The sequence below is a fragment of the Nyctereutes procyonoides genome, unplaced genomic scaffold (assembly GCF_905146905.1).
Source record: "Nyctereutes procyonoides isolate TBG_1078 unplaced genomic scaffold, NYPRO_anot_genome, whole genome shotgun sequence".
NCBI classification, from domain to species: Eukaryota; Metazoa; Chordata; class Mammalia; order Carnivora; family Canidae; genus Nyctereutes; species Nyctereutes procyonoides.
The window spans coordinates 56,683,136-56,696,760 of record NW_026575043.1 but is presented as its reverse complement, the minus strand read 5'-3'; the positions used below and the strand labels follow the sequence as shown (position 1 = coordinate 56,696,760).

The 13,625-nt window shown below is 51.4% G+C and overlaps 1 protein-coding gene across 1 annotated transcript; it reads left to right on the top strand.

Moving 5' to 3' along the window:
- Nucleotides 1-1,525: 1,525 nt before the first annotated feature.
- On the top strand, nucleotides 1,526-11,548 carry HPD (4-hydroxyphenylpyruvate dioxygenase). Its single transcript, XM_055322598.1, has 14 exons — nucleotides 1,526-1,592; nucleotides 1,708-1,734; nucleotides 2,524-2,586; nucleotides 2,910-3,014; nucleotides 3,599-3,641; nucleotides 3,831-3,913; nucleotides 4,863-4,952; nucleotides 6,324-6,427; nucleotides 7,072-7,149; nucleotides 7,674-7,836; nucleotides 7,969-8,040; nucleotides 9,462-9,584; nucleotides 11,016-11,132; nucleotides 11,227-11,548. Exons 1-14 carry the CDS (start codon nucleotides 1,590-1,592, stop codon nucleotides 11,335-11,337), a joined length of 1,182 nt encoding a protein of 393 aa, XP_055178573.1. The 5' UTR covers nucleotides 1,526-1,589; the 3' UTR covers nucleotides 11,338-11,548.
- Nucleotides 11,549-13,625: the final 2,077 nt, after the last annotated feature.

The following is a 13,625-nucleotide window of genomic DNA, read 5'->3' as shown; positions in this document are numbered from 1 at the left end:
GTGTGGCAATTAGAAGCGTGGGTTGTGGAGTCAGAATAACCTGGTTCACATCCCAGGGAAAGGCAGGAGAGGGAAGACAGAAGGGAAGAAGAGAGTGGCCTCAGGCACTTTCTTGCTCTTTGTTACTTTTTCTCATCTGAAATGTGGGAATGTTGGACCAAATGATCCTTGAAGTCACTAGGAGTGACACACACTGATCTGTTTTTCCATATTAAAAAAAAAAGGCCAGTGCAGGACATTTTGGGAGCCCAAGTGATGCAAGAGGGTAGAGGTCATAACACAGTCGTAGGTCAAGACTGTAAGCATCAGAGGCTGGAAAAAGTTTCCAGGCAATGACGATAGTCAAAAAGTCAGTTCCCTGGAAAGAAGGCAGGATGGGTCAGCAACAGAGTTTCTGGGGACTTGGGGTGGAGCAAGAGGCAGGGGGCTGTCCTGGAACCCTCAGGCAAATGCCATGGCTGGCCAGCAGTCACCATTCCATCTTTCTTTTTATAAGATTTTATTTATTTATTTGAGAGAGAGTGTGAGAGAGAGCACCGGCAGGGGGAGGGGTAGAGAGGAAGAAGCAGACTCCTCCTTGAGCAGGGAGCTGACACAGGACTCCATCCCAGGACTCTGGGATCATGACCTGAGTCAACGGCAGACACTTAACTGACTGAGCCACCCAGGCACCCCACTATTCCATCATTTAGGAATGTGAAACCTGAGGACTAGGGTGTGGGGTTTCTGGGAGAGCCCTGGCGTTCCTCTTGGAGCCTTCTGCTCTACCTTCTACCACTCTGCAGATACTGAGAACCTGGGGCAGAGGGCAGGGCCATAACCTCTTTCCCATTACTCAGTCTGACAACACCAAGGTCCCCTATTCTCTATCAGCTGCCCAAAGCCCTAAAGAAACATAAGTAATCATAACCAACATTAGCAGAGATCTTCCTATGTGCCAGTCTCTATTCCAAAGACTTATGTTTTATCTCACTTAATCCCAACCATACTATTATTGCTTCCATTTTACACAAGGGGAAACTGAGGCTCAGGGGGGTTCTGTGACTTTCCCCAGTCACATAGTATATGGCAGGCCCAGGATTCAAACCCCCAACCCATACCTCTAACCACTATGGAGTAGGACCCTTTTAACTAATTATAAACCACATACTCACTATTCAAACAGGGCTTCAAGACCAGTCCCTAATTCCCTCTCAAATTCTCCCTAAACAACAATTCTACAGCCACTACTGCACTCTGTGTGGCCTTGATTTCTGAGCTTTGGATTCTGGAGAGCAGAGATCACAGTCCCAACTTGGGGTCCTGGAGTGTGCCCTTGGCTCTTTGCCTTGGCTCTACCTCACTGGCTAGCGTGCCTGGGAGAGTCCCTCCCCTGCTCTGGGCCTGACAACATCACCTTGTCCACTGAGATGGCAGCTGGATCAGAGGCTCCCAAGCCTAGGAGCTTTCATGGTTGGATCAGCTCCCGCCCACCCCTAGGAAGGCCAGGAGGCCAGGGGCGGGATCTGCTCTGTGTTAAATACTTCTGTCCAACACTCCTCTGGCCTCTTGTCCCAGTCTTAGAGGAGGACGTTTGACCAAGATTAATCATGGTAAGTGCCTGCTTGGGGCTGTGGAAGCCTCCCCCAGTGATGATCTGAAGTGAAACTTCCAGAAGTGCCTTGTGTCTGAGCTTCCAAGTCTTACTGTCCTTTTCTTTCTCCTTAGACAACTTACAGCGACAAAGGAAAGAAGGTAAGCAGGAGGGGGAAATGTGGGGTCAGGGCAAAGAGTAGAAAAGGAATTTCAGTAGGTATGTGATATCCAAGAGTCACACTCAGGTTCATCTGTGCTCACCCCCTCGTTCCCCTGAGATTGAGCTGGACTCAACCCGGTTCTCCTAAGAAAAACGTTACCTCTTCTTAAATTCCTGCCAATCTCGTAATCCTGTTTACAAGTTCTTTCTAGATTTTTAAGAATCATTTATTTATTTATTAATGAGAGACACACAGAGAGAGGCAGAGACATAGGCAGAGGGAGAGAAGCAGGCTCCTTGCAGGGAGCCTGATGTGGGACTCGATCTCCAGACCCAGGATCACACCCTGAGCTAAAGGCAGATGCTCAACCGCTGAGCCACCCAGGCGTCCCACTAGATTTTTTTTAATCTGCAACCTCTACTCACAATGTGGGGCTCAACCTCATGACCCCAAGATCAAGAGTCACATGCTCTACTAACTGAGCCTGCCAGGTGCCCCTGGAAGATCTTTCTAAGGTCTAACTTAAATCCGTGTTGCTGTACCATATAGCAGTTCCCCTCTGTGAAATCTGGGCATGCCTCCTAAGGGGGCTTTCCAATCCCAAACACCCAGGGGCTTGGTTTCTACATGAGAAACATCTTTTGAGGCTTGACAAGGCTGCAGGGTGTTTGGCTTCTCAGTTTTGGAATTGAGGCTGGACAAGGAAAGTTGTTAGGGGACACCTCTCCATCTACACTTTTCTAGGCCCACATCCAGAGACAGCCTCTCCCCTTCTCTCTTCTTGCAGCCTGAGAGAGGCCGATTTCTCCACTTCCACTCCGTGACCTTCTGGGTTGGAAATGCCAAGCAGGTAAAAGCCGGGGCCAGGTATCAGAGTAGGAGAAGGCGGGTCTCCAGCTGGGCCTGTGATTGGCCCCTGTGTGGGGAGGATCAGGGCCAGTGTTGGGACCATCCCAGGAAAAACATTCTTTAGATACTAATTACACAATCAGGCCCTCAGACCCCAGCAGGAAACTTAATCTGACGTCAGAATGGGCCAGGGAGCGGCCTTTCCTCCCAGGATGGACTCTGTACCTGGGGCAGACAGGCTGAGGGGGACCAGAGGCTCTCAGCTGAGGGCGAGGGATGCCCAGGCTGGCTCCTTGGAAACCCAGTTGCAACTCTGTGATTCAGGCTGCATCATTCTACTGCAACAAGATGGGCTTTGAACCACTAGCCTACAAGGGCCTGGAGACGGGTTCCCGGGAGGTAGTCAGCCACGTGATCAAGCAAGGCAAGGTGAGTCCCCACCCCAGGACCCCCACTTGCCCAGGAGGCCAGCTTATCTGCCCCTGCTGATCTCTGAGCCTCCTAAGGGCTCTGGTGCCTCTTGAGTGAAGTGGAATAGGAGGCTGTTTCTCTAGGCCTACCTGGTTTTCTCCCAGGATGTCTGGTGAGGCTGAGGGAGCATGAGCTGAGAGCCCCCACCAACCCCTCCACTGGCACCTTTGTACAACAGATCTTAGGGATCTTCGTTTTATGTCCTTCTTAGCCTGGCCCAACACTGGCCTCACAGATGTTTCGGAGAAGTTAACAGAGGCCTCAGACATCAGACCTGAAAGTCTGAGGAATGCCCTGATCCCTAGGAACCCTGGGGCTCTCTCCCATGGGCAGCCTGAGCAACAGCTCATCTCAGCGGGGATGTTGAGGCAGAGAAGGGGCTGGAACCCACGGTCAAGGAATCCTTCCTGGCTGGGAGGAGTGATGTGATCCTAATGCCCCACTGGGGTGCTTCATGGGTGGGTGGGGAGGAGGGGCTGGGGTACACCTGCACGTGCCAACCTGAACCACCAGCTACACCTCCTTTCTCCTTTACATCTTAGATTGTGTTTGTCTTCTCCTCTGCCCTCAATCCCTGGAACAAAGGTGAGGAGGCCCAAGGGGCTCAGGGTACCAGGGAGTGAAGACACGGTATGGTGGGTAGGGTCAGGGACAAGGGAGTATGTCTGGTTCAGCAAGGATTCCCCAGTCTAGAAGGAGATGGAGCTCAAAGGCTGACAGTAGAAGTGAGGGGGGCTGTGACTCCAGGGCCATGACCTCCCCTACCGGCCACAGAGATGGGTGACCACCTGGTAAAACACGGTGACGGAGTGAAGGACATCGCATTTGAGGTGGAAGATTGTGACTACATCGTGCAGGTGAGTGTGCACCCGGGCTGCCCTCTGTCCGCCACAGGAAGCCCTGTTGGTCAGGGCTGGGGGACCCGCCGTGTTGGAGTGACAAGCCCAGACACTCGTGTGATGCACACCCAGGTTCCAGGGATGCCCTGCCCCTTGCTAGCTGCCTGCCTTCTCACTCAGCCTCAGTTTCCACATCTGTAAAATGGCGATAACCACAGCACCTACCTTACCAAGTCTGACACAGAGGAAATGAGATCATAATTACCATTTCATGAGCACGACTCTGAACCAAACATTATATTCAAGAGGCAGCTTAGAGGTTCAGAGCATAGAAGCCAGAGGCACACTGCCCAGGTCTGAAACTTACTATCTGTGAGACTTTGGGGAAGTGACTTAACTTCACCACTTACAGAATGGGGACAAGAGCAGTACCTTTCCTGTAATGCTGCTGTGAGGAAGAAGGAGTTTGGTAAATACCTTCACCTTTGCCTGACATGTGATAAGCATAGACATACAGTAAGGTTTCACTAAATAAATGCATGAGCCAGGCATATAAGGCACCCTGCAGAGGGTCGGACACATAGTAGGTGCTCAACCAATGCCAGCTGTTATTCTTATCCAACCACCTGGTTTACAGATGGGCAAGATGAGGACTGAGGGCGGGGAAGTGTCACAAAGTGAGATAGCAGAGGTGGGATACCCCCCCACCCCCAACTAGTTTGTCTCTCATAGCCCCAACTCTGGGCCTGGGCCTCAGTTTCCCTATCTGCCAAACAGGTACAAGGCATGGGTGTCGGGGGCAACAGCTAAAGCTGGCTGTCATTCCTGCCCAGGGCTAAGAAAGCTGGAGGAGCCTGTGGCAGGACGAAGTAGGGGGCCATCCAGCAGAGGCAGGACCATGGGGCAGCCAGCCAGGGCTCTGGGAGGGTCCAGCACTTACTGCCTCTGAGATCCATCTTCTTTGTAGAAAGCCCGGGAACAGGGTGCCAAAATCGTGCGGGAGCCCTGGATAGAGGAAGATAAGTTTGGGAAGGTGAAGTTGGCTGTGCTGCAGACGGTGAGTTTGCTTGGATGCCCCTACCACTCCCACTGTTAGCTCCCCTGAGATGCCAGGATGCCCCACACCCATCCCTCTCCCCCCCAACTCCCTAATGCCATCCCCCCCTGGTGCCTCAACACAGACATTCTTCTTCAAGTCTGACTGTCTGTAAGGCTTGGCCAGTGTGCAGAGGCTGGTGGGAACTTCCAGTTCCTGCTGGGTGCTTCCCTTCCTCCCCTGCAAATGGAGGGGAGGGGGAAGGTGATAATGATAGCACAGGGATGTAACCCAAGGACAGGGGCTTTGAAGGAGGGAGCAAATAGGGTCTGGGGAAGTTCCACGCCGCTCTGGCTGTGTGACTTTGGGCAAAGTACTCCACCTCTCTGGGATTCATTTAAATGAGCAAGGACTGTAGCTGGACCACCTGTGTGATCTGCAACATGCCACCTAACCTTTCTGTGCCTCCAATTTCTTCAACCATCACCGATCCAGGTTCATTGGATGGGCCCAAAGGCTCAAATGAGATCATTCAGCATTTAGAACAACAGTGCTTTGTGGGTGTATATTGCAGACACCCAGCAAAGATTCCCAAGTCTATGCTCTTGTCATACAGAGACGATCACAGGTCCCACCGCCTCAGGATAAATACAACCTAAAGATCATTAAGATGATTGAAAGAAACTTTTTTATATAGATTTAATTTTTTTTTAAGATTTAATTTTTTTATGTATTTATTTAGTCATTGAGACAGAGAGAGTATGGGGAGAGGGACAACAGGATTGGCAGAGAGAGAATTTCAAACGGACTCTAAGCTGAGCACAGAGTACAACACAGGGCTCGATCTGACGACCCTGAGATCATGACCTGAGCTGAAATCAAGAGCCAGTCGCTTAACTGACTGAGCCACCCAGGCACCCCTTAAGATACAATTTTTATGTAATCTCTACACCCAACATGGGGCTTGAATTCACAGCCCCAAGATGAAGTCTTACACTTCACAGATGGAGCCAAACAGGTGCCCCAGAACCTTTTGATATAATTTGATCCAAAGCCCTCATCATTCTCACTTAGTTGACACATTTTCATTGAGCACGCATAATGAGCCAGGCACTACCCCAGGTGCTGAGGGCACCATGATGAGCAAAAACAGTGTTCCTACTCTCCCAGAGATTCTGGTCCCATGCGGCAGGCCGACTGTCAAAGAAAGTCCCGAACAAATGACAGATTGCAATTCATTTCAGAAAGGGGAATTGACTTGCCCAAGATCACACAGAGAGTTAGGAGTTAGGGTCAGAGCCAGGTGGGAACTGTGTTGGGTACCAGGAAAGTGGCCCAGTCTTGGCAGGGAGGGGAGCTCAGGGGCCAAGCCAGGCTGTTTTCCACCCACAGTACGGGGACACTACACACACCCTGGTGGAAAAGATGAACTATACCGGCCGGTTCTTGCCTGGATTCGAAGCCCCAGCATGCGTGGACCCCCTGCTTTCCAAGCTGTGAGTGCCCCTCGGGCTGAGGAAAGGAAGGGGGATAGATAGTCCTGAGTGCAGAGTGGTAAGTGATGCCCTGATGCTCCATGCAGACTGGGCTTCTCTGAGGGGCAGAGTATCTGGGAGCCTTCTGAGGAACTCCTAAGGGTCCCAAAGGGTGGCTTGAAGAGGCGGCCCAGAAGCTGAGCACCAAGGCTCTTGAACCAACTACCTGGGCTCAAACCCCCGCTCTGTCATCTTTTTAAAGATTTTATTTATTTATTTGAGAGAGACAGTGCATACTTGAGCAGGGGGAGGGGCAGAGGGAGAGGGAGAAGCAGACTACCTGCTGAGAAGGGAGCCCAATGATGTGATGTGGGGCTCGATCCCAGGACCCAGGACTATGACCTGAGTCAAAGGCAGATGCTTAACTGACTGAGCCACCCAGGTGGCCTATAGCTCTGTCATTTTCTAGCTATTTAACCTTCAGAGTGACTTTATTTCTGCCTCAGTTCCCCATCTGTAAAATGGGGCTAGTAATAGCGTGCAAATTGACAGCAACGAGGTCCGTCTAGTGTGTGCCATGTCACAGTGAGCTGTCACTGTGGGGAGGTGGAGATTTAGGACGTAGCCTGTCCTCATCTCCTAACAGCTTCCCACCCTACCACTAGGCCCAGCTGCAGTCTTGAGATTATTGACCACATCGTGGGAAACCAGCCTGATCAGGAGATGGTGTCCGCCTCAGAGTGGTGAGTCCCTGGCCCAACCCCTTGCTGCAAAGGAGACAGGCCCACTCCCCAGTTCTTGTCTCTAGACACCAGAGTGGGAAATGGAGCACAAGCCCTCAGCAGCTTACCCTGATGTCACTTGAGTCATCTGTTTCCTGGAGACCAGAGGCTTTCAGGCTCAAGGTGATCCACAAGTCCTCCCTCTGAGGACCCTTGGGGAAGCTTGGCACAGAGGGTGTCACAGTCCAGGGAGACCTGGAGGAAGCCTGTCACTACCCCAGATGGCACCCTTGTGCAAATGAGAAGCACGTGCCCTTCTCAAAGCACTTCTATCTAACAAAGGTCTTGTTATAAGACACTTCCCTTCCACCTGAAGGAAAATTGTGATAATAAAGATACAAGTCTACAGTGTGTGTGATGTGGATGGTGGTGGGTTCCTTTCTGGAGACTAGTCAGGGGACAAACTCTGGAAGGTGGAAGTAGGGACAAGGAGCCAGTCCCTGGCTGGCACTCAGAGCCAATGTGTCCTTACGACCATCCCACAGGTACCTGAAGAATCTGCAGTTCCACCGTTTCTGGTCTGTAGATGACACACAGGTGCACACAGAATACAGCTCTCTGCGTTCCATCGTGGTGGCCAATTATGAGGAGTCCATCAAGATGCCCATTAATGAGCCAGCACCTGGCAAAAAGAAATCCCAGATCCAGGTGAGGTCTTACCTGGACCATGAGTGTTTGGCTGGGCAAGAAGAAAGCAGGATGAGCTTTGAAGACTCTTGGGGGAGCGGAATGTGGGTGACAGGAGCTAATGACAATGTTTTCCTTGTTTCCCTCCCACAGGAATATGTGGATTATAATGGGGGTGCTGGGGTCCAGCACATTGCTCTCAAGACCCAAGACATCATCACAGCGGTTAGAAGCCCATTCTTGGCCCTAATTTCCCTTTCAACTCAGCTCCAGAACCAATCTGCAAAATGGAGAAAAGTGGGGCAGGAGGCAGGCAGGGAGGTAGTAGCAATCCTAGGCGCCCCCCACCAGCTCAGGCGGCTGACCAGGATCTCTCACTGGTTCCTGACACTCTGGTGCAGGCACAGTCCCACCCCAGAGAGTTGTGTTTCTCTGCAGATCACTGCTGGCTTTAAAAGTAGCAGGTGCCAGAGTAAGAGGAAGCCTGGATTCTAGTCCTAGTTCTGCAAGTGATTTGCCTTGTGTCCATGGAGGATTCAACACCCTCTCTGGGCTTTAGTTGCCTCACCTTGAAAATGAGGATATTAGGCTAGGAGATTGATTAGGTCCTTTGAGCCAGGTTAAATGTGCTGAGTCTGTGGAACCAGCCCTTGGAGAATCTGGGTCTTGGCTATTCCTGAGGTGGCAGGATATCAGAGTGAACAAGAGCCTGGACTGTCTCACTCCGTCCTGGCCTAACCAAGAAATCACTGGACGACCTTGGCAATTTCACTCATTCATTCACCCACTCACTGGATGTGTAGTGGGCACCTACTATGTGCCAAGCAGCCTTTTAGGTACTTGGGATACATCAGCCAACAAGACAAGAGTCTCTGCTCTAATGGATACAGGAAACAAAACAAGTAAAACACAAGTGTTAGGTGGTGTGAGTGCTCTGGAGGAGCACCAAGCAGGGCGATGAGAGAGGGAGGGTAAAGACTGCACATTTAAATAGGGCCGTCGTGAAGGGCCACATGGAGAAGGAGGCATCTGAGAAGGCAGAGCTGGAAGGAGGGAAGCATGTGGACACATAGGAAAAGTGCTCCAAGCAGAAGTGACAGGCAGGCAGGGGAGAGTTGAAGGCACAGCAAGGAGATCAGTGCTGCTGGAACAGAATGAGTGAGGGAGAGGGTAGGAGATGAGGTCGGGAGGTGGGAGTGAAGGCAGATGATGAGGGCTTTCAATCTGACTCTGAGACAAGACACCACCATGGGGTGAGCAAGGGAGTGACATGATTTGACTTGTCTTTTTAAATAAAATCACTCCGCGACTATGTTGAGAATAGATATTTAATCTCTTGATGCCTTGGTTTCCCTAGCTATGAAATGGGGATAGTAATTGTCCAGATATCTCAAGAAATTACTGCACATACATAATGAGGCAATACATGGGAAGTACTTAAGACAGACACATAATGAGAAATCCATAAATGTTAGTGATTGCTGTTCTACCAACCAAGCCTACAGGCCCCAGGCGTGGAAGGGCATGAGGTCTGGGGGGATGCATCCTGGCAGGCAAGGAGAACTAGGATAGGCACTCCACCTCCTCCTGGTTAGGGGTGCGGAGCAGGGAGCCAGGAGACTGACCTTGACCCTTCCCTGAGACAGATTCGCCACTTGAGAGACAGAGGCATGGAGTTCTTGGCTGTTCCATCAACATATTACAAACAACTGCGGGAGAAGCTCAAGTCGGCCAAGATTCAAGTGAAGGAGAGCATTGATGTCCTGGAGGTGAGGCTAGTGCAGGAGTGGTTTTTGTTGTTGTTTTTAACAGCTTTATTGATACAAAAGGCGTATAACATATAAGGCACTCTTTTAAAATGCTCACTTCCGGGCGCCTGGGTGGCTCAGTCACTTGAGCATCTATCTGCCTTTAGCTCAGGTCATGATCCTCGAGTCCAGGGACAGAGCCCCACATCAGGAGGTCTGCTTCTCCCTCACCCTCTGTCCCTCTCCCTGCTCCTTCTCTCTCAAATAAATAAATAAAATCTTTAAAAAATAAAGTGCACAATTCAATGGTTTTTAGCTATTCACTATGTTGTGCAGCTACCATCAGAATCAATTTTAGGGCAGCCCCAGTGGCTCAGTGGTTTAGTGCCGCCTTCAGCCCAGGGCGTGATCCTGGAGGCCTGGGATGGAGTCCCACGTCGGGCTCCATGCATGGAGCCTGCTTCTCCCTCTGCCTGTGTCTCTGCCTCTCTCTCTCTGTGTCTCTCATGAATAAATAAATAAAAATCTTTTTAAAACTCAATTTTAGAACATTTTCAGCACCCAAAAAGAAACCTCACACCCCTCATCACCACCCAGTGCCACCTCCCAGTGGCTCCCTGCAGCTCTAGGCAAGAATTCATCTATCTTCTGTCTCCATAGATTTTCCTATTCTGAACACGTCATATGAATGGACTCACACACCATGGGATCTTTTGTGTCTGGCTTCTCTCACTGAGCATCATATTTGCAAGGCTCATCCAGGTTGTAGCAGATGTCAGCACTTCCTTCCACTGCATGGCTTAATCATAGTCCACTGTGTGGGTATATCACATTTTTTTAATCTACTCATCAGTTGATGGACATTGGGTTGTTTCCACTTTTTGGCTATAATTGTGAGTAATGCTGCTGTAGTCGTTCGAATACGGGTTTTTGTGTGGACATATGTTTCTAATTCTCTTGGGTTTATACCTAGGAGTGGAACTGCCAGGTTGCAGGTAACCACCCTATGTTTAACCTTTTGAAGAAGTGCCAGTTTTCCCTAGGGGCTGCAACCACTTTACATATTCCACCAGCAACATAGGAGGGTTCTGATTTCCACCGGAGGATTTTAAATAGGAATGATACGATCTGATGTGTAAAAGATCCCTTGGGGTGTTTGTGTGGGGAGGGTGGATTGTAAGGAGGCAAGCCGGAAGCAGGGGGACCTGTGTAGAGACTACTGGGGTGATCGAGGACAACCTTGATGGTGGCTTACACGCCGTGGACTGTGGCGGGAAGGTGGTAATGGGAACTTTAAGGATCTGCTTGGAGGTGTCTGGACCTGCGGGAGAATGGGGTCTTTTCTTGGCTTTCAGGTGCAGGAGCTCCTACGGACTTTCTAAAGACTCCACCGTGTCAGAGTAGAGTGTGGGCCAGCTGCCCCCCTAACCCAGCCTCCTGTATCCTACCTAGGAGCTGAAAATCCTGGTAGACTACGACGAGAAAGGCTACCTCCTGCAGATCTTCACCAAGCCCATGCAGGATCGGCCCACGCTCTTCTTGGAAGTCATTCAGCGCCACAATCACCAGGTACCAGCAATTCCCAACCAGCCCCCGAGGGCAGGCAGGTAGCCTGGCTGGCTCTCGGGGCCCGCCGCTCACTTTCGTCTCTCTCCCCCTCCAGGGTTTTGGAGCCGGCAACTTCAACTCGCTGTTCAAGGCTTTCGAGGAGGAGCAGGACCTGCGGGGCAACCTCACCGACTTGGAGACCAACGGGATGATGCCGGGCATGTAAGGCCCTGCGGGCCCTGCGGAGACACCGAGGCCCCGCCCACCTGCCGGCGTACGGCGGGCCACGCCCCCAAGCCTGGAGCACGCCCACGCGCAGGCCCTCCTTACTGGCCACCCTTTAGACCCCGCCTACCCACCGCGGACCACGCCCCCATCGGCTGCGCCGCTCCCTGCGCCCGCCCTCCCGAATAAAGCCGACGGGTCCTGTGCGGGGACGTGGTGTTTGTGCCGCCCTTTGGCCTGCAGGGGGAGCTCCGGGCCGTAACGCTGCCGGACGCCTCCGAGTTCTGGTCTCAGCCCTCCCGAAGCCGGGGAGGCACCGGGTGCACGCGTTTTGTGCTCAGTGGGACCGCGCCGGTCAGGGAGAATTCTGGAACCAAGGGGTGCAGAGGGATGACAATCTAGAGGGGAAGACAGTATCATTTCACAGAGTGGCAAATGCCGTTATGAAGGTAAAGCGGTGATTGGGAGATGTTACAAATTTCGGTGGAGAGAAAGCGCCTCTTGGGGAGGGAGGTGAGGGAGTCAGCCAAGGAAACGCCCGCGGAGAGCATACTCAGGAAGGGTAGTAAGCCTCGAGGTGAAACCGCACTTGACAGCATCCCGTCTGACGGCTTTATGAGACCTGAAGATGAGCTCTCCCCAGGTTTGCTGCCCTGCGCCCAACTTGGAGAGGGGAGAGTGTCAGCCAAGGGGCTCCGGCGCACATGCCTGCTAAGCAACCTAGGGACCTGGCTCCTGGTCTGAGAAGGAGAGCAGGTGGGAGGGATCTGAGCCCTTAGGCTTCTGCCCTCCCGTTTTAAAACCGGAGAAAGGAATTGGGAGCTTCTGATACTTGTCAGATCTTCCTGCGAGTGAGTCAGCTCAGAACTGGGAGCAGACGGATCTGAGTCTAAGGAAAAATTCTAAGTTGATACAATAGGGAAATTGGGGATTTTTTCCCCCCAGCAGATTATAGAAGTCAGGGCTTCTGGGATCATGAACTTCAGAAATGAAAAGAACAGCAGTGAGAAGCCAGAGGAACAATGGCAGCCTCAGTTAAAAATACCTTCCTCTGTTTTCCCATGGCTTATGCAAAGCAGAGAAATTCTGTATCACAGAAGGTTGCAAACTGGTGGCTCATGGGCCAAATCTGGCTCACAGATGTATTTTATTTAGTCTGTATAGTTTTAAACGAATTTGAGTCATCATTTCAGAAAGTTGGGATATTTCACATACAAATTCTAGGATTCTGGTTCTTCTTGGAACAACCAAGCAGTTCTGGGCTGCCTTCTTATGGAGCAAGAATCAGCTGGTGCCAAGTGGTGGTGCCTCCTTAGATCGCACATGGGCAGAGCAGACCCTCATTAGCTGAGCACAGACTAGGGAGCAGGATTGCCTGGGTTCACAGCCCAGATCAGCTACCTGCTAGCTGTGTGATCTTGGGCAAGCTACTTGACCTCTCAGTGCCTCAATTTTCCTTATCTGTTAAAGGGAATGGTAACAATACCCAACTCCTAGCACTGCTGTATGTTTAATAGCAGAAGTTTACATCAGTGGCTGGCATGGTGTCAGTGCTGTGTTTGCTCTTATGATTTGGGGAGAGAGGCCTCGGTGAGGGGTCTTTGCCAGAGTCTGCATGGCACTTCCTCCTCCCCACCCCATCCTGGTCTACATGCAGATGGCTCAAGTTGGGGCTCCCTCGTTGGCCTCCATAGCGGGACCAAAGAAGAAAGGACCTGTCCTATGGGACTGAGGAGCAGAGGGAGAGGTAGATAAATTTGAAGAAGCAGGGAGGAAGAGAACCATCTCACTGGGTAGTGGAGGGAAAATGAGAAGTCTGGGGTTTCTGGGCTTTGAGTTTAGGTAACCAGCCACAGCAGAGTAGGTGAGGGGAGGAATAGAAGTGTCATTGACTAAGGTGGAGGAAGAGGAGGAGGTTCAAGAGGGAAGATGAAGGAAACTCAAATTTGGGCATTTCCTTTCTGTGCCTTGGGCTAGATGCCCTAGTTTGTCTTTATGTGCCCTGCAAGGCCCTACAGCATCTGCCTCCCCCTCTCCCTTTCTTGGGACCTGTCAGACCTCCTTTCCCTTACTCTCCCTTCCCTCATTCAGCTACAGCCACATGTGCTGGTCTTCAAATACACCCGGTGGCTTTCAGCCTCAGGACCTTTGCACTTATGGTTCCTTCTGCCTTCAACACCCTCCCTCCAGGTGTCCATGGGGCCAGCTCCTTGATCTCCTTTGAGTTTTGCTCACATGTGGGCTAAGCAGTTTCCCCTACTGTATTCAAAATCTCATACCCTCTCAATT